This window comes from Melospiza georgiana, chromosome 12, assembly GCF_028018845.1.
Source record: "Melospiza georgiana isolate bMelGeo1 chromosome 12, bMelGeo1.pri, whole genome shotgun sequence".
Taxonomy (NCBI): domain Eukaryota; kingdom Metazoa; phylum Chordata; class Aves; order Passeriformes; family Passerellidae; genus Melospiza; species Melospiza georgiana.
In genome coordinates, this window is record NC_080441.1 from 4,194,903 (window position 1) to 4,216,852 (window position 21,950).

Genomic DNA, 21,950 nt, shown 5'->3' on the forward strand with positions numbered 1-21,950 from the left:
TTACTAGGAAGTACCTGTTACTGTGGGCTCAGCTGTCCCCTCTTGGCTGTGGAACTGGAACTGATTTACCTAATGTGGTTTCTGCTGAAGTTTACAGAAAAACATTTTCTCATTTACTCAGCTCTGTAAATCCTGGTTAGAAACACTTTAGCTCATTTCCCACCTCAATTTCAAGTAGCTTCACCAAGACTTCTACATTTTTTCTAGGAACAAATTAGAAAGAAGTCAGACACTATTTACTTTATAAAATTACAATAATATGTACAGTTCCCTGTCTTTATCTGCCAGAATGCAGAGTCTTGTTTTGCACTGAAAAGGACAAAACTGTCTTCTTTGTTTTGACTGACCTTTCTGCAGTATTAAAGTTTCTCTGCCTCAGCTGTAAAATAAAAGCCAGACAGCCCTGGCTGGGAAGTCCCTGACAGCTCCAGCAGCCACCAGCCCACACCCAGTACCTCACCTTTACCTGCAGAGTTCTGCTGCAGCTCTTCCTGATTTTCTCTCTGATTTATTGCCTTTAATTGTGGGCAGTTGAAACCTGAAGAAAGAAAAACATAGCTGATGATCAGGATGTGAATCACTTTTAACTGCACCTGTCAGCCCAATAAAATGCTGCACCAAACAGATCTGACATTTCAGAGCAAGCCCTGCACACCTTTGGGAGGCTCTGTTTGCTCAAGCACCCCTGACCTGTCACAGCTCTCAAATATTTACTGGGACAGGGCACTGAGAAGGATTTGGGAACTGTCCCTCAAACTGCTGAGGACTCAGGTGCCATTTTATCCTTCCATTTCAGAAGATTTAAAACACCACTTCCTAATAAAATCTTATGTCAAAAACAGCAATCTACCTCCTGCTTTGATAGAGAACAATTAATTACCTGATTATTTGGTCCATCTGTAGGGTGGAAAAATGAGCCAGCACAGCCATGGGCAGAGTCAGGGATCATCTTCAGGTGAAGAAAAACTCCTTCAGTCCCTGTATTCAACATAACATTCAGGAACAAAGTACTGACATTGTCAGAAATCCACAGCCTTAAATCACTAAGATTTTGATTTTTTCCCTTCTGACTGCTGGGCATGCAAGGAAAAGCAGCAACAAAACTCAAATGAATTAATTCCTGTCTGCTTAATTTCTGCTCTTTGTGCAAAACCTACGAGTTCAGTGGCTCAAAGCCCATTGAAATCCTCAGTGATGGGTTCATTTAATAGCACATGTTCTTCTTCAGCTTTTTAATCTGTTATTGATGGTGCAATTCAAGTATTCTAAAAAGAGAGGGAATTTAGGATAGCAGAGTTTTTAGCATTTCATTCTGCAAGCTGTTATTACATAATTAAAAAGACAAAAACCTACCTGGTTATTCCCTAAATATGTGAGAAGTTTTTTGTTGTCTTGAAGGAAAAAAAAATTCAAAGGAATGTCAGTATCAGATTTGATAATTATTTTAGAAATAAGCAAAACAAACACAAATACATTACCTGTGAAAGAGTTAAGCCCAATGTTCTCTCCTTAACAGTCTGATAAATACACCTGCAGTAACCTGTTTATTTAAATGTGATTACATGTTAATTAGTGAACAATGCAATTAAAAACATCAGGTGAATTTACAGAGAATGGGACTTTTCTAAACACCATAAATGAAAAGGAAACTCCAAAAAATCTGGAGTGCAAGAGATGCGTTTTATTGTATGCCCGTTACGATGAGTAACACATTTAGAAATAATAATCCCACAGAACAGTGACAATCTTATTTTACAGCGTGTACATCATTTTTTACAGCCACATAAAACACTTATTTGTCTAAGAGATTTCCCAAATTTTAACTTTCTGAAGTTTAGAAATATAAAAAAAATTTATTCTCAAGGAACTGATTCTCATCTGGTGCAAAAACAAAATATGAACATTATCTGGAACACAAAGCCACAATATAGCATGAAGTTACAATTTCTCATGTGAACAGCTGTGTGCAAACATGAAGCAACTAAAAAAAGTAAAAAATACACATTATATGCATAACATTTATGACCAGGTTTTTCATTAAATAGCCCTAGACCAGCTCGTTATATAAGCGCCATTGGATTTGCAGCATGCTAACACAAAGCATTTTTAAAGGGATGCATATTTTAAATGTATACACTGTAAACTCAAGATCCACCTCCAAACTCTAGTGGCAGCAGGTTTTTCTGGTTAAATACTGCATATATACTTTCTTACAGATTGAAAATGCATGTTTATAGCATGGTATAGATCTTTTTTTAAAAGAATCGATTAAAAGGTGCAATTTTATGTCTATATGGAAAATTTCATATTAGGAGGTAGGACAGTAACTGTCATACCTGTTAAGAACACTGCCTTAAAGAACCTCTAAGTACTTTGAATTTTTAATTTAAAAACCCCTACAGTTTTCAACTGTTTTTAATATTCTTTTTAGAGAAGACTTTAAAGTAGCGAGGAAAAAATTAGTGTTGAGTCACAACACTATGAGCTGCATCCATTTTTATCCTTTAAAAAAAAAGTCAAATTCAAAGTTAATTAATTTTGTTATATGTGCCATACTGAACAACATTCAACTGTAGTTTCAGATAAAAAAGGGAAATTATATACATATACATCTTTAACCCTAGCACCAGAACACCACCTCTGAGACCATAACATAATGCTCTATTTTAAACATCATATCCTGCAATAAAATAGGTTAGCAGCTTTGAAAACCAGTAAAAAAATGCTTCTTGGACCTAAACTAATAAAGGAAACCAAAAAGTTTCCCTATGAAATGTTTAAAAACAAAAACCAAACCAAACCGAACAAGGGACGCCCCCCCAGATAATTTTGCCAGTTCTGGAATTCAATTTCTAGGCACAATTGAAAACGTTGTGATGAAGTGTCTGACTAAAACTCCCCGTTCCAAACTGCACAAGAAGTGAAGAGGGGGCTCCTCTGCAAACCCTCTGTAGCTCACCCCACCAGGGATCTGTTTCCATACTGGAGACACACGTTGGGACTGACAGAATGGGCCACACAATCAGCTCTGCCCTGTCCTCTAGACTCAGCAATGGCAAATACTGTTCACTTGGAGACATTCATCCATCTTTCTGCAAATTTTAGACATTCATCCATCCTCTGCATTCTCTAGTGCTCTTTATGTTCTGATCAGCAACAATCATAGGGCTATGAGTTCCCCTGCCAACCCTAATACTTTTTAAGACTTTTAATACAAAGAATGTAAAGTTATGGTTTAATATCAAGCTTTGAAACCAGGAGAAACAGTTCGTGAGATTTATTTTTTTCCCCAATTAGCATATGACAGTTCCTACACGGCTTCCTGCTGGAGCTCACCTATCACAGGATGGCCTCTTTGTGGTGCCTCATGATGTGCTGATTTTTCTCAGAGGGCCTGCGGAAGCCCTTTTTGCAGAACTCACACCTGTGGGGGTAGTCTTTGGTGTGGATGGAGATGACGTGGCGCTTAAAGCCCGACGCGTCCGTGGTGCTGTACTCACAGTACTGGCACTGGTACACCTTCCTGCCACTGTGGGTCTTCATGTGCTTCTTCAGTTCGTTCTGCTGCCTGAAGCCCCTTTTACACCGTTTGCATTTAAAAGGCAGGTCCTTGGTGTGCACGGAGAGGATGTGCCCACTGAGCACAAAGGGGTCGGAGGTTTTGAAGTCACAGTGCCTACACTGGTGGATCTTTTTCCCTTTATGGGTCTCGCTATGCTTTTTGAGCTCCGAGGGCCGGTGGAAGCCTTTCTCACACACCTCACACTTGTGGGGAAAATCCTTGGTGTGCACTGAAATGATGTGTCGCTTCAGGTCGCTGGAGTTGGTGCTCTTGTGGTCACAGTGGGGACACTGGTGAGTCTTATGGCCTTGGAAGAGCTCGGTGTGCTGCTGCAGCTCCTTCTCGTCGGCGAAGGCCTGGGGACAGTGCTCACATTTAAAGGGCAGGTCGGTGCCGTGTTTGGTTTTGATGTGAGTTTTCAGGTTGGACTGGTCAGCACACCTGAACACGCAGTGCTGACACTGGTATGGCTTTTCCCCCGTGTGGGTCCTCATGTGCTTTTTCAGCTCCGAGGGGTGGCGGAAGCCCTTCCCGCACTCCACGCACACATGAGGGAAGTTCTTGCTATGGACTGCCAGCAGGTGCCTGTTGAGCAGCCCCTGCTCTGCAGTCTCATAGTCACAATATTTGCACTTGTGGAGCTTGGGCTCCTTGTCCCTCAGGATGAGTTTATTGGAACTCAACGGGCTCGCCTCTCTGTATCTTCTCGTGTACTCTGTAAACTCGTGCGTTTTATCAACTTTATTTATAAGTTTATGGCTTTCCAGATGATTGTGGAAACTTACTTTTTTGTTAGTTGTAAAGTCACAGTCTGTACACTGGTATTTCTTCTTGATCATATGATCGGGATGGTTCTTCATATGCCTTTTCAAGAATCCTCTGGATTTAAATTTTTTCCCACAAATATGACAAGGGTAAACTGTTAAGGGCTGTCCATCAGGACCTATTATAACAGCTGTTTTTGAACAAACAAAAACAAGTTATGAAGGAAACACATTTACTGATTAAGAAGTTTTAAATCAGCCAAGTGCTGTTCAGATTCATGCACTTACACTTGCAGCAGAGAGAGTGGCTCAGTAGTTTAAAAACAACCAATCCACAGCACCTATAGTTTATATAGTTCTGTTTTAGAAACTGCTCAAACAGATCAGGAATATCACATGTGCACTGAATATAGCCATGGGTACTTTTTAATAGCTTGCCACATTCCAATGAATTGCATCAGCCCTGGGTGTACTGACTCTGAATAGCAAAATATGACATTTTCTAGGCACAGAACTGGAGGGGGGAAGGACACAGGAAATACGCAAATCATCATTTATAGCTTTTAATTCTGCATCAGCTTAAAAAAAGAGAAAAGGAATAGGACAGGAGTCAGTGGCACTCCGTGACAATACCGTAACCATCCAGTGTTTACCTGTTTGCCATTGCCTGGCCTCTCCTCTCCTCCTTTTCTTGGTTTTTTGTTTGAGCACTCTATTAGTGCTAATGCTATCACAAATCTGCAGGTACTGTGTTGCATTACCGTTTTTGTTTTCTAATCGTGTATCCAAGTTATTTCCTAGAAACAAAAATTAGACACCATAAAAAACCTTAAACAACTTGTTTCTTTGGGACTGACGACTGGAATTGCACAGCAGCATTATCTACTTAAAAACAAGCACTGCCCATTCCTCTATCACAAGATACATTAAAAAGAAGCGTGCTAATGAGAACCACTATCTATCTTTCCTGGCAAAAGTCAAGGGTATTATTGTTTAAACACTGATTCATTTCTAATTATATTCCCTGATTTTTATTAAACTTGTTTTCACTTCATACAACTGCATTATCTCTTTTCTGTCTGCAAAACTACATTAAAAACTTGGCAGTGCCTCCCAACTTCCCCACCCCCTCCGAAGGCCTACAGACATCTAGAATTGTTTTCATTCAAAACAACAGAGAAAGACTGTGGAGTCCTTCAATATCTAATTTATGGCTCATTCTTTGCATCTCTGATTAGGAGCACTGACACAGAAATATCTGTTTTCTCAAAGACAGTTTTAGTTTAAATGCTGTTAAAAGTTCTCACCTGCCGCTTGACCATCTTCGTATCTTCGGGGAAGCCTTCTTTCATCTCCTGCAGAAAATGGTATTTTAGTCATTATAAAATAATATTCTTTTTAAAGATGCTGCTTTTGAAAGCCTGATAATGAGAGAAAACTAACTTAGCTAATAAGTAACAGGTTAACACCATCCAAGTGGGATGTGCAGCTCGGTGTTGTATAATCATGAACCAAAATCCCATCTCTGGGAGGAGTTAATATCCACCCCATCTGTGTGTGCATGCTTACCCTGCTGCCTCTCCTGCTTTCCATTATTAATATGCTTGTTTCTGCAAACTTTTAACCTCATCTATCCCCTCAGATAGCAATGCAGAAGTTATCTGAAATGCACACTTTGCTCCTGAGATGGAAGCACTTTATCTGCCTGGAGTAGGAGGCAGATAAGAGGACTTGGCCCTTATCAGCCTCTCAGCACAATGGAGTTTTGGAGATGCACAAGGGATATCTCAGGAACACATTCCTTATTTTGCACTGAAGTATTTGCTGCTATGTGCCAAAGCTCTGTGGTTCTGAAGCACTTGAGCAGCCCAGCTGTTGGGCTCTCACCAAGGAATTTTCACCAAATTCCACACCAAGGAATTTTCACTAACTTGCTTAATTAATTGTAACAGAAACTATGGATAACTTGATACCCTCTTAACAAAATTTAACACACCAAAAATCCAAGGAAATGATACAGAACAATAGACAGAACTCACAATATACTAAGACACAGTATTTGAAAACAAATCAGTTTTTTGTTTCTCACCTGGAGGACTAACAGGCTTAAAACATGTCTAAAAACTGAAATTACTGGGAACATATTTACATATTTATTCTTACTATTCCCTTTTTACAGTCTTTCCCCCATCCCCCTCCTAATGTAAAATACTTAAGGCTTTTCTTGTTTAAGATCTTCAACATTAAGATCTTCAAACCCCAAATACTCTGTACATCTGATCTGGGATCTGAAACAAAATCAGACTTCTCCTAACAGGCTTTCTTTTCTACTCCATGAAAGCCAACACACAGCAATCCCTGGAGAGATCAGGAGCTGCTTCCAAACCCCAAGAACAAGGTGAGGTCATCCCAGAGATGCTGGCAGCTGCATGGGGGAGGAAATAATGGCAGGGATTTTCAGGAAAGAAGCACAGGCTCCTACCGTAAGCAGCAGCCCAAGCAACGGGGACAAACGTTTTATTCACGCCAGAGTCCTCAAGCTGGGTGTCTGGAAGGGATGTGGCTTCTTCTTCCCCTACAATAACTTCCATATAAACTTCATCTGCTATTTCAGCACAGCCTGGATGAAGGGAGGAGAATAAATCTTTAATTTTATTCTGTCTTTCCAAATTTTTCCTTCATTTAATTTGCTCTCGCTCTAATTGATACCCATTATAAATTAATTTTCTTCCTTTGGCATTTAGGGGATCACTGCTTATTCAGATATTCCTTAAAGAGAGGAAACATGTATCAATAAATACTAATCCAAAACAAATGCCCATAAAATTTACAATAGGCAAACTCATGAACTTGCAACTGATGACATTTGCTACTTTTTCAGAAAGCTGCTTAATTCACAGTAGGAAAATAGAAAAATAAGAAGTTTGACTAACCTCATTAACTTCATCCATGGACATGTTAAATTTAATATAAATAATTAAATTACTGCACACAGTATGCACAAAGTGTATTATACACATCACTTTAAAATAATTATAGTCTGCTTTTTATTTTTAGGGAAGATGAACTCAGTTTTCTACTACTTCAGGCTGAAGAACCCGTCAGAAAATAATTAAAAATGTCCTTGAGAATGATGGTTATATGGGCGTACAAACAGCATGAGAAATAAAAATTTTTCTTATTATGCTTACTAATATCTTCATCTTCCTGAGAAGAGTCCTTGACAGCCATGTAAACCATTTTTTCTCGCTGCATTCTCCCAACACCTCCTTGTTCAATGACTCCAGCCACAGAATGGCCATTGTGAAAGTCACTCTCAGTGACAATTTCTGTCCCACCTCGAACAAAAAGAAGTTACACACATTAAGTCAATGTGAACAAAGCCACTGGTAAGATTAATGTCAGATCCAAGGATTTTGTTGACTGGCTGGGACCCCCTCCCTGAGAGCAGCTCAGAGAACAGCCCTGCTGGGAATTACTCCTCAGCCATCAGAGATTCTGGCTCTCCCTGCTGCTGCATGAGCAGTCTGTCCCTTCTGTCCCTGGAGACTGAGAGCCCATCCCCAGAGGAACAAAGTGCATTTGGGAAGGGACTCACAATGATCCAGAGGTTTCAGCTCCAAGAACAGCCAAGAGGGGAATTCTGTGAGTTTTGAGTTGTGCATCCCCTCAGAGCACAGGGATTGCTGGTCTATCCATGGGGAAAGGGAGCTGCAGAGATTTCTGAGTCCCTTGGCTCACCTGCAGCCCCAGAATTCCTCCCCTCTCCCTGCAATGGCCACCAAAGGCTCCCACCAACAAAAGGGATCCACTCCAGAGGCTCTGCTGTGCTGACACGCTTGTGCCTTGCAAAGTCAGAGAAAAGCAGCAGCTGAACAAACAGCTGCAGACACACAACCACTTCTACATTTGGGCTCTGGCTGCCTGAAAATAGCCCAGCTAATCAAAAAAGAACTTGAGCCTAATCCACACCCAGCATTTGTGCATCTGGGCAGCCTCCACAAATGCCACGTTCTACAGAACCCTCCACTCACTGGATCACATGGAATGAAGAACAAAGACCCTGAAACACTTCACACTACTGAAAGAATAAACAGGATTTCAAGGTACCTATTTCAACATCATCTTCAGCTTCAGCTTTAAATATGTAGACTTTGATAACTTCTGAACCAAAGCCATCATCTTTAGCAACATCATCATTTGCCACCTCGGTACTGATCTTCAAGGGAGTGCTTCCTATATGGTCCAATTTCTCTCCAACATCATCCACTGCAAAGAAAAGAGAATAATAATGAGCTTCAAACACATTTTTAGAAGTCAAAGTAATCAGCAGCATGATTTTCTCCACTATTCTCCCCATGCACAGGAAAGGTTTGTATTCATAAGTGGCCTTTAAAAGCAGCTCATCTCAAGAAACTTAAGAGATTCCAGAAGTTCAGTATTTTATTGCAACTGAGGAAACACAGCAGGAGTTACAGAATAAAGGACACAAGAGGGAGCTTGTCATCAAAGGGAATGAGGTAACTGGTTATGGGGGAAACTATTACTCTTAGAAAGCAAAAATTTATCAATAATTAAAATTAAAGATCTAAACAAAAGGATTAAAAATTAACCCAGAATTGCCTGTTACAGTCTAAGAGTTTTCAGAAGTTTCACTCTGATGCATAGTGACTAAAATTTAGTGGCTCTTGAGGAGTGTGATGAGTGGGGTATATTCCCAGCTAAAGAAGTATACATCTGACTGTATCTTCTTCCTCAAAGAAATGATAATTTTATCCAGTTTATCACTTGAAAACATACACATTAATGAAGATTAATGCATGATATACAGCTGATTAAAAGATGCAGTGACAATAAATCCAAACACTACTATGAGAGATTGACTTCTCATTCTTTACACAACTCACTTGCTGATTATTTGCTTTATACATTCAAAATGCTCATATAATTTCTAAGGAAAAAAAATACATCCAAACTATTATAAAGCAGCCTATTTTGGTAAAAAAGGCATTCACAGAGATGACCATAGATACACCTCACATTGCCAGCCCTGAGGGTACCAAACTCAGCATGTCCCTGACACATGTACTGACACACTTCTCACTGAGGATAAATTTAGCTCCTGTGCAGATGGTCCACACAAACCTGTGCAGTGCTGAACACCCACTGAAGTCCTCTAAATAGAGGAGAATCCCACAAAATGTAGACAAAATCTGAATGAAATACATTCCAGGGAAACAGCATCTTACTGCACACGTAACATTAAACTATGAGTGCCCTAAGCAAAGAAAAACTCCTTGAAATGAACACTGAGGTGACAGCAGAGCTGCCTGACTCCATGGGGACACCAAGGCCCTGATCCCTGGGAGAAGCTGGCTTACCTGGGAGGGCTGCAGTGTCCCCAGCCCCCTCCCAGCTTCCTGCTCCCAAGAGCTGCTCTAACCCCCTTGAGCAGCTAAACTGGAATCCCAGTCACTGGAGTGGGAAGGAGAAGGTGCCTCTCCTGCAGCAGGGCAGGGGAATCCACCCCAGCAATCCCACACTAACCTCTTCCCACAGACACCCACCCAGCTCACAGCACTGCAAACCTCATTTCTACCCAAAAGCCTGGACTGCACCAGGTGAGTACAGAAGTTACTGAGGACAGAACTGGATAAAATGCAGGGAAGTACAAGGAAATATCTGGTTTTGGTTTAGAACCTTTGTGAAGTCTGTACTTTGGTGAAAATTCATGTTCTGAGTTGGAGGGGACCCACAAGGATCATCAAGTCCAACTCTTGAGTGAATGATCCATATGGGGATTGATCCCACAACCTTGCTGTTATCAGCACCACGCTCTATAACCTGAAACATCTAAGGAGAACATTTAAAAAAGCTGGTTAAGCTGTTTGGTGGGGTTTGGGTTTTGTTCTTTTTTCAGCAATGGATTAATTCCATTGCTGAAGAAGTATCAAACATGGATTAGGAAAAAAAATTCCTCAGGAAGAGAGATTTTGCTTTTTTAATGAAAAAAACTCTACTGAAATCAATGCCAGGAACATCAACACCTTAATGAGTGAGAGCCTGCCACGTGCAGCCTGATGTTTGTGTGACCTGGCAGGACACTGGAAACCCTCAGAGCACAAATACAGAGAGAGCCACAACAGAGAACCTGAATATTCCCCTGACACTCGACTTTCCCAGCACCAGGTCATTAAACCCTTCTATATCCCCTGGGGCAGTGTTACTGCACCTGCTAATTGACATTTTTTAAGCTGCCAGAATGGGGTTGTCAGCAGACAGAAAAGTGGAGATGCTGAAATTCCCTTATCTTGGAATAAGTATTTCCATACATTTACTAAACATGAATTTATTAAAGACTTTTTTTCTGCAAGGCTTTTAAAGTTTATCCAAGTCTCTTATGCATGTTCTGGAAAATGATAAATGTAAGTTTAATTAGATACAATGACCATTCCCACTGCATGGGTGAGTGTTGGAAGGACTGGAGGTAATCCCCAGTACAAAGAGGGATTGTATACCCAGCTCTGTGACTGCCAAAAAGAGAATTTCAAAGCTCACAAACCCTGCCAATTCAGAACTGGGAGGTGGCAATAAAGTTCTTTTCAATCCTGCAGCTCCAGCAACACCATTTTTTGCTAAATTCATATATTTTATAAACACAACACATTACCAGTGTAACAGAAATGGAGTTACTCAACAACAGCAATTTCCTGCTGAATAGGGGAGTCACCACACGTGTGACAGGAAGTTTTCTTTATGGAAGAATTTCCAACTATTTAACTAATATTATGTGACAGTGACTGTGCACCACTATGGGGCTGGTGAAATAATTAAATAATGAAATTAGAAAAAATCCCACAATTTCAGATAGTTACCAGAACATCAACTGCAATGCAATAAACATTACATGAAGGAAAAAAAGAGGAAATTTTTCAACTTTTGTAAGAATGTTTTCAGCAAAAGAAAACTCCAAAACCTCAATATAGCATGTACACACACACACTGTGTTTTAATATTGCCTGTAAAGCCCCCAAATCTTCAATATCCTTTGAAAACAGAGAGTCCTGTTTTAAAGGGGCAAAATCAGAACAGTATTTTTAACATTTGTGGTTACTTCTACACCATTAACCATCCTGTGTAATCTCCAAAACATTCAGTCCTTAAAATTTAAGCTAAAGGAATGGAAACCTATCAGGAAGTTTGTGTATCCAGAGCCTCTGGGATCACTTTTCTACAACAGCAAATGTGTAATATATCAAAATTTGGAAAATATCATCTGGGCTGACAAAATGACATCAATACAGACTGTTATTTGTAAGATGTTGCTTTTTGTTTCAAATACAAGAAAACACACTGAGTTGGCAATTTCTTTTGCTTAATGTCCTGTCTTATCTGAAGTTAATCTCATGGCCCCCATCTACCTTTTAAACAGATTTAAATAAAACAACACACCAGGACAAGTAATCTTTGTCAGGTTCCAAAATATCATTGTTTTTTAGAACAGCTCATGAAAATATTCTGTTGTTTAAGTAAGATGCCTTCAATCACTGCCAACCCATCAGTGCTAAGTTCTGTGCTGCTTCCCCCAGGGATGGCTCAGCGGAACAGGGACTGCTTGATTCCTTTCTGTCAATGGAATATCAAAGTCTCTTCCAGCTCTGACTCACCCACCAGAAGCACTACGTGTTATTATCTGGTCCCTTAAAATAAACTGAAACAACACAACACAGAACCTCCATAAATAGATGCTGAATCCTCCTGAGTGAACAAGCCTTAAAGGAAAACTCAGCACACTCCCAGTGTTAAACTTACCTGCTGGGCTGTTTTCAGGTGTGTGATGTCCAGATTCACCGTGGATTGCCAGCTCCCAATCCATGTGATGCCTCACATGCACTATGCTGGTGATGCCACAGCCACCAGAGCAGCAACACGAGGGCAAGGTAAGTCCCACAAGGCTTTGACAATCCTCCGGGTTTTTCTAATGTCTGATCTACTAAAGTCCCAAAGTTCAAATAGAGGAGTAGGAATCCTAAAATGTTTAGCAAACGAGGCAACAGTGTAAGACACTACAAAGGAGGTGTTGGTGGCACAGTACCTTAGCCCCGGGCCAGCTCCAGGGTGGGTCAGTGGTGGCTTTGAGGTCACCAGAATAGTGCATGGGGCCGGCACGCGGAGCGGGGGCTGGCAACCCGCTGTGGGTCTGAATATCGCAAACCTGAAAAACAAAAGAGGGGAGGCTTCAGCTGCACTGCCCACTGCCCCTGCAGCACAGCCTGTGCTGCTCACCAGCTCCATCTCACTCACAGGGCTGGGGTCAGGGGCCCACCACAGCTTTGGGATTCAATTCCTCTTTACTGAGGTGTTCGGATGGCTTAAAGCAAAGAATCGTCAACACCCCGTGGTATTCGTGTTGTTAATGTATGAAAAATAGATTTTTTAAGTCCTTTGCTTATAAAGCTGGTTTGAAAAAGCAGCAGAACAGGCTGGGCCAGGGGAGGTGGAGATTGGATACTGGCACAGCTGCCCAGAGCAGTGCTGGAGTCCCCATCCCTGGTGGGATTTAAAAGCTATGTGGATGTGGCCCTTGGGGACATGGGCAGTGGTGGCCCTGCAGTGCTGGGAGAATGATTAAACTCAGAGTAGTGATAATCTTCCAATGAAAATTTCCAATCACAAAATCATACACAGATAGCCACACAGCTATCAAGACAAACTTACTATTGTCCAAGCAGTTTTACACAGAAAATGTAATTACCAGAAGTGTGTAAAGTATCTACATGGGAATGTCGCCTCAAAATGGTGAAAAATCACCTTTGAGTAAAGTCCCTTCCAACCCATCCCATTCTATGGTTCTGTCATTTAAGCTGTGACTCCCAACAAGCATAAGGGAAATGAGAACTCCACAGTCAGTTCCATACCCTAAAATGTCACATTTTGGTAGTTCCCACATGTTCAACAGAACAACCTGTGGTACTCCCTAAGGGCATATCTGGCATTTTATGCAGTTTTCCCTTTTTAGATGCTAAATTTCATTAAAAGAGTATTTTGAAGTTCTTTAGAAGTATCACTTAGATGTGATTTATATTGTAAAAGCAGTTCAACAGTCCTATATATACACCCCAAATGAAATACTATAAAATTCACTTTCTACAATATAGACAGCATTTGACAATTAATACATATAAGTAAATAAAAAGTTTTGATCTGCTTGATAAATTGAGGCCTTTATCTATTCTACACAACACATTATCTCCATAAACAAAACAAATTCAAGGGTAATATTTGAGCAATAAAGAAAAATTAAAAGCTGCATAAGAATGATTCATCACTGCTGACAAAAACACAACAGCAGACACTTTGTGGGGTCAGCCTGGCATCTCCAGCACAGCACAGGGTCAAAACTTAGCAACACAACAGAGCTCAAAGAGTGATCAGTGATCCAGAGGAGGGGATCAGCTTTGCAGGTGACACTGAGCTGGGAAGCAATGCAGGGAGTCTGCACAGGCTGGATCCTGGGCTGAGGCCACTGGTGGAGGCTCACAGGTGTCAGGTCCTGCCCTGGGGTCACAACAACCCCATGGAAAGCTCCAGGCTGGGGCAGAGGGGCTGGGAAAGGCCCTGGGAGTGCTGGTGACAGCAGCACGACATGAGCCCAGGGTTCCCAGGTGGGCAGGAGGCCAGTGGCACCTGGCTTGGGTCAGGAATGGTGTCCAGGGGATCAGGGCAGTGCTGTCCCCTGTGCTGGCACTGCTGGGGCACCTCCAGAGCTGGGGCAGCTCGGGGACCCTCATGAGCAGAGGGACATTGAGGGGCTGGGGTGAGTCCAGGGAAGGGAACGGAGCTGGGGAGGGAATGGAGCCCAGGAGGGGCTGAGGGAGCTGGGGAGGGAATGGAGCCCAGGAGGGGCTGAGGGAGCTGGGGAGGGAATGGAGCCCAGGAGGGGCTGAGGGAGCTGGGGAGGGAATGGAGCCCAGGAGGGGCTGAGGGAGCTGGGAAGGGAATGGAGCCCAGGAGGGGCTGAGGGAGCTGGGAAGGGGCTCAGCCTGGAGAAAAGGAGGCTCAGGGGGAACCTTGTGGCTCTGCACAGCTCCTGACAGGAGGGGACAGCCGGGGGGGTCGGGCTCTGCTCAGGGAATGGGAACAGCCTCAGGCTGGGCCAGGGGAGGTGGAGACTGGATACTGGAAAAAATTCCTGCATGGAAAGGTTGCCAAACACTGGCACAGCTGCCCAGAGCAGTGCTGGAGTCCCCATCCCTGGAAGGATTCAAAAGCCATGTGGATGTGGCCCTTGGGGACACGGGCAGTGCTGGCCCTGGCAGTGCTGGGAGAACAATTAAACTCAATAATCTTACAGCTCTATCCCATCCTACACAATTCTATGACTGCCTTAATTTACATAAATGATTACTTAAAACAAACTCCTAGATGAATAATGTAGCTTCCAACTGTGACTATTCAGGCACATCACGATCATACATATATAAAAATTTAATTTGCTGAAAACTAGGTCTCAAAATGGCTTTGAGACATTGTGAAAGCCAAGCTTGAGAACACCTGACAAAACCATGAATGTGTCAGACACTCGTGGGACCATCAGGTAACTGAAAGCTTCAGATGCTCTGGTCTAAGTGCAGGATCATCAGCATCCATCACACTCATCTCTCTCAGAAGGAGTCCCAAAGATGACTGTACTTACAGTGACAAGGGAAATAACCAGTTACAGAATAAACTCCTCCTAAGTACTCTGTCAGATAGGAGGAATTTGTTCAGAGAAACAACTGAGTGTAAAATGGTGCTTCTTTTGTTAAAAAAACACACAGGGTTTTCTTTGTAGCAGGTCTAATTTGCTTTATAGACTCATTTTTGAAGTTCCTTTTTCAAAAACATCTCTTTCTGACTTCTGTTAGTGACACAGTAATGATGGAAAGTTTTAAAAATCATTGCTGTTTATCCTCTACTGAACAAAAACAAATATATTCTGCATAAGGGACATAAATGCTATAAGAGAGGGAAATCATAATAACCATGAATCAGTGATGTCCTCTGTCATGAAATTTTTAATAAATGCAGCTTGTTGTGAACAGACTGACACTTCGACACGCTTGGCATTGACTTTTTTTTAACATATTGCATCTGACTAAATAAAATCTGTTTTGACCTGCTTACATTTCAATAATGATTTGAAGAATTAAAAAAATCAATTACTTGGAATATATTTTATCAAATTTGTGTAGCAGTAACACAACAACTGGTACCTTGGGTATAATGTAAGCATTGAAGAAACCCAAAGTACCCAAGGTTTTTTCAGTAGCCAACTTCAGCTACTGTCAACAGGATCATATGGAGTTGGATGCTGTGTGGAATGTGTTAATGAGCCAATCCATTAATGAACCTGACCCCTTATTTCCAAGTTCAGCCCAGAAGAGCACAACAGACAAAGAAATACCTATTATCATTTTTAGTACACTAAAGAAACCACATTTTGTGGACATATTGAGAAAACTTTGAGTTAGAGATCTTAAGAAAGTATTTCTTAGTGAAGTCTCCTGATTAAGCCAAATATGTTATTTTTACATGAATCTACACAGCATTGTAATACACCTGTGGCGTTTTTTAGAAAAAGTTGTATATTCCAAATAAATTGAGTGTTTAACTTTCCAAGGTGTTTTTCTTAAATTTCCTGGAATATCTAGTTTCAGAAACAAACATACACACCCACTCACTCAGCAGCATCAATGTCCTTCTCTCTTGTTGTATCAGTGACTTTGCATCAAAACCCCAAATCCAGAGACCAGGAATTAACTGGGCACCAGCCTATCCCCTGAGCGTTCCAAGAGTCCAGTTCCAGGAACTTCTCCCCACCAGGAGCTCCCTCCTGCTTCCATCTCCCTCTGTGCACTTACAGGATATCATCAGGTAGTCTTCAGAAGTGCTCTTGCCATCGTCGTCGTCCTCGGTTTTGATGGTGACGGCGGAGCCAGGGACAGTGCCAGCAGCCTGGATCACAGCCTCCGAGTCCGAGTTGGTCACCAGCACCTCCTCGGACACCATGGTGGGCGAGTCGGCCCCGGGCACGGCGTCCTGCACCACGTGCTCCAGGTGTCCCTCGGGGCCCGTGACGAGGTCTGCCACAAACACCTGGTCGGGAACGCGCACGGTCTCCGTGATCAGGTCCGAGGTCAGGACGTGGTCGCCGGTGTCCAGGGCCTCCTCGATGGCCACGTCGGCCTCCAGCACCGAGTCGGGGACGATGACGCCCTCGGTGACCACGTCCGTCTCCGTGATGATGTCGGGGCCCTGCACCACCTCGGCTGCCAGGCCGTGGTCGAGGGTGATCCCATCGTCCGTGACCACGTCAGAAACCAGCACGGCTTCAGGGACTGACACGACAATGTGGTCTCCATCGATGTGAGCGGTGCCAGCCATCCCAGCCACTGGGGAACAACCAGGAACCGGGAGAAAAATGTTACAATTATTGCACCAGCAAGTGGTTTGTCTAAGGAATGGAGTTATCACAGAGGCAAGATGGAAAAATCTGTGACTTCCCCACATTTCACCCAATAAACACTGTCCAAAGCAGCCAGTTCTGTACAAGCTAAGATAAAACACACCACTTCAAGACATCATGTGGAGTTTGTCCCAAAGTCAGGATCTGTTAAAAACTAAAGGCCAGTTTACCATTCAGTCTCTTTCTCTTTAATTCCCAGTCAGAAAACATTTCATTGCAGCAGCACTGTGAACCTTCACAGAATTCCTGCGTGACACTGAAGTGTGGTAACAAACCATTAACTGCTGTTACAATAAAAGGACTCATCCTTTGGACAGCAAGGGCCTTGTTAAAAATAAACACTCAGTTTTATGCAATATTTACAGTCACATTTCCAACAACTTGCCACATCACAAGGAGTGGCTGGAGGTAGAAATTTGGTTTTCATTACCAGACTAGACTGGCCAGTCGTATTTGGAGACTACTTTTCTAGACATAACACAAAATGCACAGTGAACTATTTTAACACAAAAACAGCAGTTTTAATCTTGAAAACACTCAATAGAAGAGTTCTTATCAGAATTTTTAGAAAATAATAAACATTATTCAGTGTTGTAATTCAAATGAAAATATCTTGGTATAGACATGGTCCTTCCCAATACCTGAGAAGATCATCTCCTGGATTTTACTCATTATTTTTAATAGTTAAAATGTTTACCAAAATCTTGCATGATCATAGTGTGAGGCATTTTGGATTCCTGTGTTTGCAATCCAAGACTTCCACCACCTGGATCCATATTCAGCCAAATTCATTCACAAACAACTGCAAAAAAAACAAAAAAGAGAATTTATGTTAAACAGTGTTCTTGTGTTGACCAGCTTTACTGGATTGATGTGTTACACTGACAAACACAGAGAAGTATTCACCCAAAAAATCAAGAAAACCAAAAGCAACACTGCCCAGAATTCACTTTACTGTTTTGGTTTATATTTTTTACCTTAGCATAATAATAAATATTAGCAATTGTGCACAAAGCATCCTCTGCTCTGCCTGTCTACAGACTCATTAACTAATTATCAAGGCTGGTGATTCTGCATGTGTGGAGCTACAATGAAGAAAGTGGAGAATTGTATTGGGAGTATCAATTTTTCCAATTCTTTCAAATTTGGATATATGGGACACTTCAAACCCAATTTTAATGTGTAAGTTTAACTGGGGATGCTGGATCTCTGTGACAAGGTACAGCAACACAAAGCCCCTCCCAGAGCAGGAGAAAGCATCTATCATTTGACAGTGCCCCCATAAAACAGAGAGAGAAGGATAAAATCGGCATTCCAGCATTGCTACCAAACCCTGAAATGTGCAGATTCTGAATTATTTTGCAATTTGCTGCAACCCCAAGGACTTTACACAAGTTCTCAGTGCAAAGTGACCCAACAGAATCACCCACAGGATCAGAAAGAGCTTGAGGCTTTCACAGGTGAAAAATCTCAAGCCTAAAAAAATCTCAGTTGCACAAGACTAAAATCTGGTATTGTTCTGCCCTCTTGTATCCAAGAATCAGAGAAAGTGACAGAATCCCGGAGCAAACAAGAAGTTTTAGGAGTTGTGGGAGGTGGATGCAGTCAGAGCTCAGAACTACGTGACCTGAGTGGGGCAGAGAGGAGCACAGGGAGTACAAATCTTTCCAGGTAAGTCTCCAAAGCTTTCCTCTTCTAGCACCAACTTTGAATTCAAGAATATGAAAAAGTCAAACATTATCCATGAGGAAAGTTGGCAAGGATTTTACTATTTCAATTCCATTCCAAAATCAAATTTTTTCAGCATTGTAAGGATGACAAAGCAGCTCCAGAGCCCAATGCAATGCTCCATCACTCCCAAATTACCACCACAGCCACCCAAAATTCTGCCTGTAGCTAATGAATCCTCACTAGTATAAAACAGAATGCAGCTCTAGGTCATAAATTACCCATTAAACTATTTCAGAATTAAGGCAATATCTAACATTTCCTGACCACAGCCTTTTCAGAGAATCCTTTTTTCAGAGTAAATGGATATGGAAAATTATCTTAGTTTATATCAATCTGAGATTACAGGAAGAATAGGTTAGAATTTTTTCTTTCTAAATAAGCAACTTATTTTTTGATTAAATAAATTAGATTAGATGCACAACTATATTATGTATTGTGGCACACAGAAAAATTTAATACAAAGTAGGACTATAATTTGAATTTAAATTTTTGCAGGGAAAGCAAATAATTATTAAAGGAGTATTTTCCTGGTAGTTAACAGGACTAGAAAAAGAACCAAAGTTATGGGATGGCAGCAGCAATCCCTTAAACTTCCCCTGAAATCAGAGATGGAAGATGACACCCAGGCACCAACCCCACTGAAGCTGTACCAACCCTACGAAGAATGTTCCTGTAAACCCTCAGTGCAGACAAAGGATGGACTTGAATCAACCACACAATCACAAATTTATTTTTGATATCAACTTTGGGATCTCAAAGGAATGCAGTGGCAGCAGGAAAAGCCCTTCCTGCTGCTGAAGAATGAGCCCTGGGGAGGCCCAGCCCCGCTGGTTCTGCTCTCAGGTTGCAGCAGTGCCAATGATGCAGCTCCACATGTCACACATGCAGGCAAATCTTGTTATTGGGAACAGCAAAAAAATGCAGTGCAGTGATTAATTGTGGCTCTTCTCAGCTTCCTCCTGTAGTACACAGTGTAACACACCCACAGCACCACAGGCAGATCCAATCAGGGCTTTGGGAAGGCAGAAATCAGGCAGAAAGCCACAATTCCACACCCTGTCACAACCCCAAACTTAGCCCTTCCTCTAACTTGTAACATCTCAATTCTTCCTCTCAATTCCCCTTCTCCTCTGGGTATTTAAAGGCAGTGAAAATGTTTTTAGCATCAGCCAATAAAATATTTACTTTACAATATTCCATTAATTTTTTCATTGATTTTTTTTTGCTTGGCTTAGGAAAGAGCATATTATCATTACATCCCAAAATGAAGTATTTCATGCAACCTACACTGAGACTCCCAGAGCAATGCCTCAAGGCTAAATTTTTTAAATATGTCTGTATTTGGAATGGTTTTGCTTTTCTGAAAAATAGCAGTTCTCTTTCTAATGAGCCTGAGGTTCATTTCAATCTATTTCAGCTTTTTATGCCAAAACTCTTCCTTAGATGGGGCTCAGCTGAGACAAGCAATGAATTTTAGAGTAGAAGAGATATCTGACCTCTCTGACTACAACTGTAAATCACTTCTGCACATGAAAATTCTAAAATCAAGGGTAATGGCTGGCAGTTTGGAATGACCTAAGGACACGTAACAGCAACATTCAACTGAAAATCTGGTGGAAGTTCCCAGGATACACTGATCTGTCCTTAGCTTATTCTTCCTAAAGAAAGTATCACAAAATAGCCAGGGATATTTTCATTTTAGAGAGAGCTTAAGAAAACACTCCAAATGCAAAGATATTCAGCAAAGCATTTTAAGGAGGAGGAATAACAACCAATGCTTCAGCACTTCTACCCTTCCCAGGAAAAACAGGGTGTCATTGGTGTTCCCAGGGGGACAGGGAAACTCCCAATCTGGGGCTGGCTTCCAGGCATTGTTGCCATATTTCAAATGTGTATAACATAAACAGCATTTCTATAGAACACCAATTGCAACATGCCAATTACAGCTCAAATACATGCTCTTTATTTATGGAGCTTTAGGAATGCATTTCGTGTGGTCCTGCAAACATTAAGCATCTCCCCAGTTTATACAGACCTCTATTCACAGTTCAGGTGGAGTATTTTCACTTGAAGCCTAATTGCATGGTCAGCCCTTAATCTCTCCTTTAAAATAGTGGATTTCTTCTAAATAATTTACATCTTGTTTACATGCTCCAAAGGAAAACACAACATCATGTACTGCTGGTGTTTTGGTTATTCACAAGCTGCATATGAGATTTGCATTAAACCAAAAGGACCAGGCTCACACACACAGCAATGGAACAATAAATAAACTTCTACGCCGTTGAAAAATAGGAACCAGATGCTGTGTAACCATTTAATTTCTTAACACTCAAGCTGAAGAACAAATAATCATCCTCGCCTGATAACATGGTTTTCATTTCTTTCTGCCCCTAATTTTAATGCAGCAGCTGACAGAAACGCAATGAGAAACGTCCTGCTTGTGCAGAAATCTTAATTAGAAAACCCCAATTAATAAAATAACATGCAGGTTAACACAGACCCCTGGCAGAGAACAGACCGAGTATGAAAAACCAGCATATCCATTTTAAAGTCCTTTATTGCATCCACCTAAAAATCACCACGACCACTTACACTCTAAACCCATTTAAATGCCACAGACAAAACCAGTGAACGAGATTTTGTCTCGCTGCCTGAAACGCGCTAAAGCCTCTTAATACAAAATAATAAAAAATAAAATAGAAAAGATAGATTACATCTACGCGCTGCACAAATGAAAGTTCCCGTAGTAAAAACCAGGGGCACAGCGGGCCGGCGGTGCCCGGGGCCGGCGGTGCCCGGGGCTGGCGGTGCCCGGGGCTGGCGGTGCCCGCTGCCGCCGGCGGCTCCGGCGCTTCTCTCCCTCCCTCCTTCCCTCCCTCCGCGCGTGCCCGGCGCGGGCGCGCCCGCGGTGCCGCCGGGGCGGGGGGAGGCGGCCAAGGGAGCGCGGGGACAAAGGAGCGGCTGTCCCGCGGCGGTGCGGGCCGGCAGGCGGGGGCAGCGCCGGGATAACGCCGGCCCGGCGGGAATAACCCGGTCCCGGCCGGGATAACGCCGTCCCGCGGGCCTGAGCCGCGGCCTCCCCGCCCCGCCGGCCCGGCCGACATCTTGTGTTCCGCCATTTTCTGCCCGCCCGCGCGGCCCCTCCACCGCCGGGCCCGCCCGCACCACCCGCCCGGCGCGGTACCGGCGGGCCCGGCCGGGGCTCCCCCGCCCGCCAGCCCAGGGACGGCCGCGGCCCGCAGCGACCGCGGCGGCGGTGCCGGAGCGCGGCCTGCGCGGCTCCACCGTGCCCGTGCCCGTGCCCCGGCTCACCTGTGCAGGCCCGGGGTGCGCCGGGCCCGCGGGACGCGCCGGGGCCGGGCCGGGCCTGGGCCCGCTCCGC

General features: G+C 42.7%; 1 protein-coding gene across 3 annotated transcripts; it reads right to left on the minus strand.

Annotated features, from left to right (window-relative positions):
- Positions 1 to 1,661: 1,661 nt before the first annotated feature.
- On the minus strand, positions 1,662 to 21,950 carry ZNF711 (zinc finger protein 711). 3 transcript variants are annotated; one of them, XM_058032375.1, is made up of 9 exons: positions 21,881 to 21,950; positions 17,532 to 17,636; positions 16,230 to 16,760; positions 8,437 to 8,595; positions 7,518 to 7,664; positions 6,809 to 6,946; positions 5,634 to 5,681; positions 5,088 to 5,123; positions 1,662 to 4,517 (listed from the first exon to the last, which is right to left on the minus strand). In XM_058032375.1, the coding sequence occupies exons 2-9, from the start codon at positions 17,608 to 17,610 to the stop codon at positions 3,340 to 3,342; spliced, it is 2,316 nt and encodes a 771-aa protein (XP_057888358.1). In that variant the 5' UTR covers positions 17,611 to 17,636; positions 21,881 to 21,950; the 3' UTR covers positions 1,662 to 3,339. The 3 variants fall into 3 exon arrangements, with proteins under 3 accessions (XP_057888358.1, XP_057888357.1, XP_057888359.1); XM_058032374.1 differs by having other exon boundaries at positions 4,980 to 5,123; XM_058032376.1 differs by lacking the exons at positions 16,230 to 16,760; positions 17,532 to 17,636; positions 21,881 to 21,950 and adding an exon at positions 12,139 to 12,467 and having other exon boundaries at positions 4,980 to 5,123.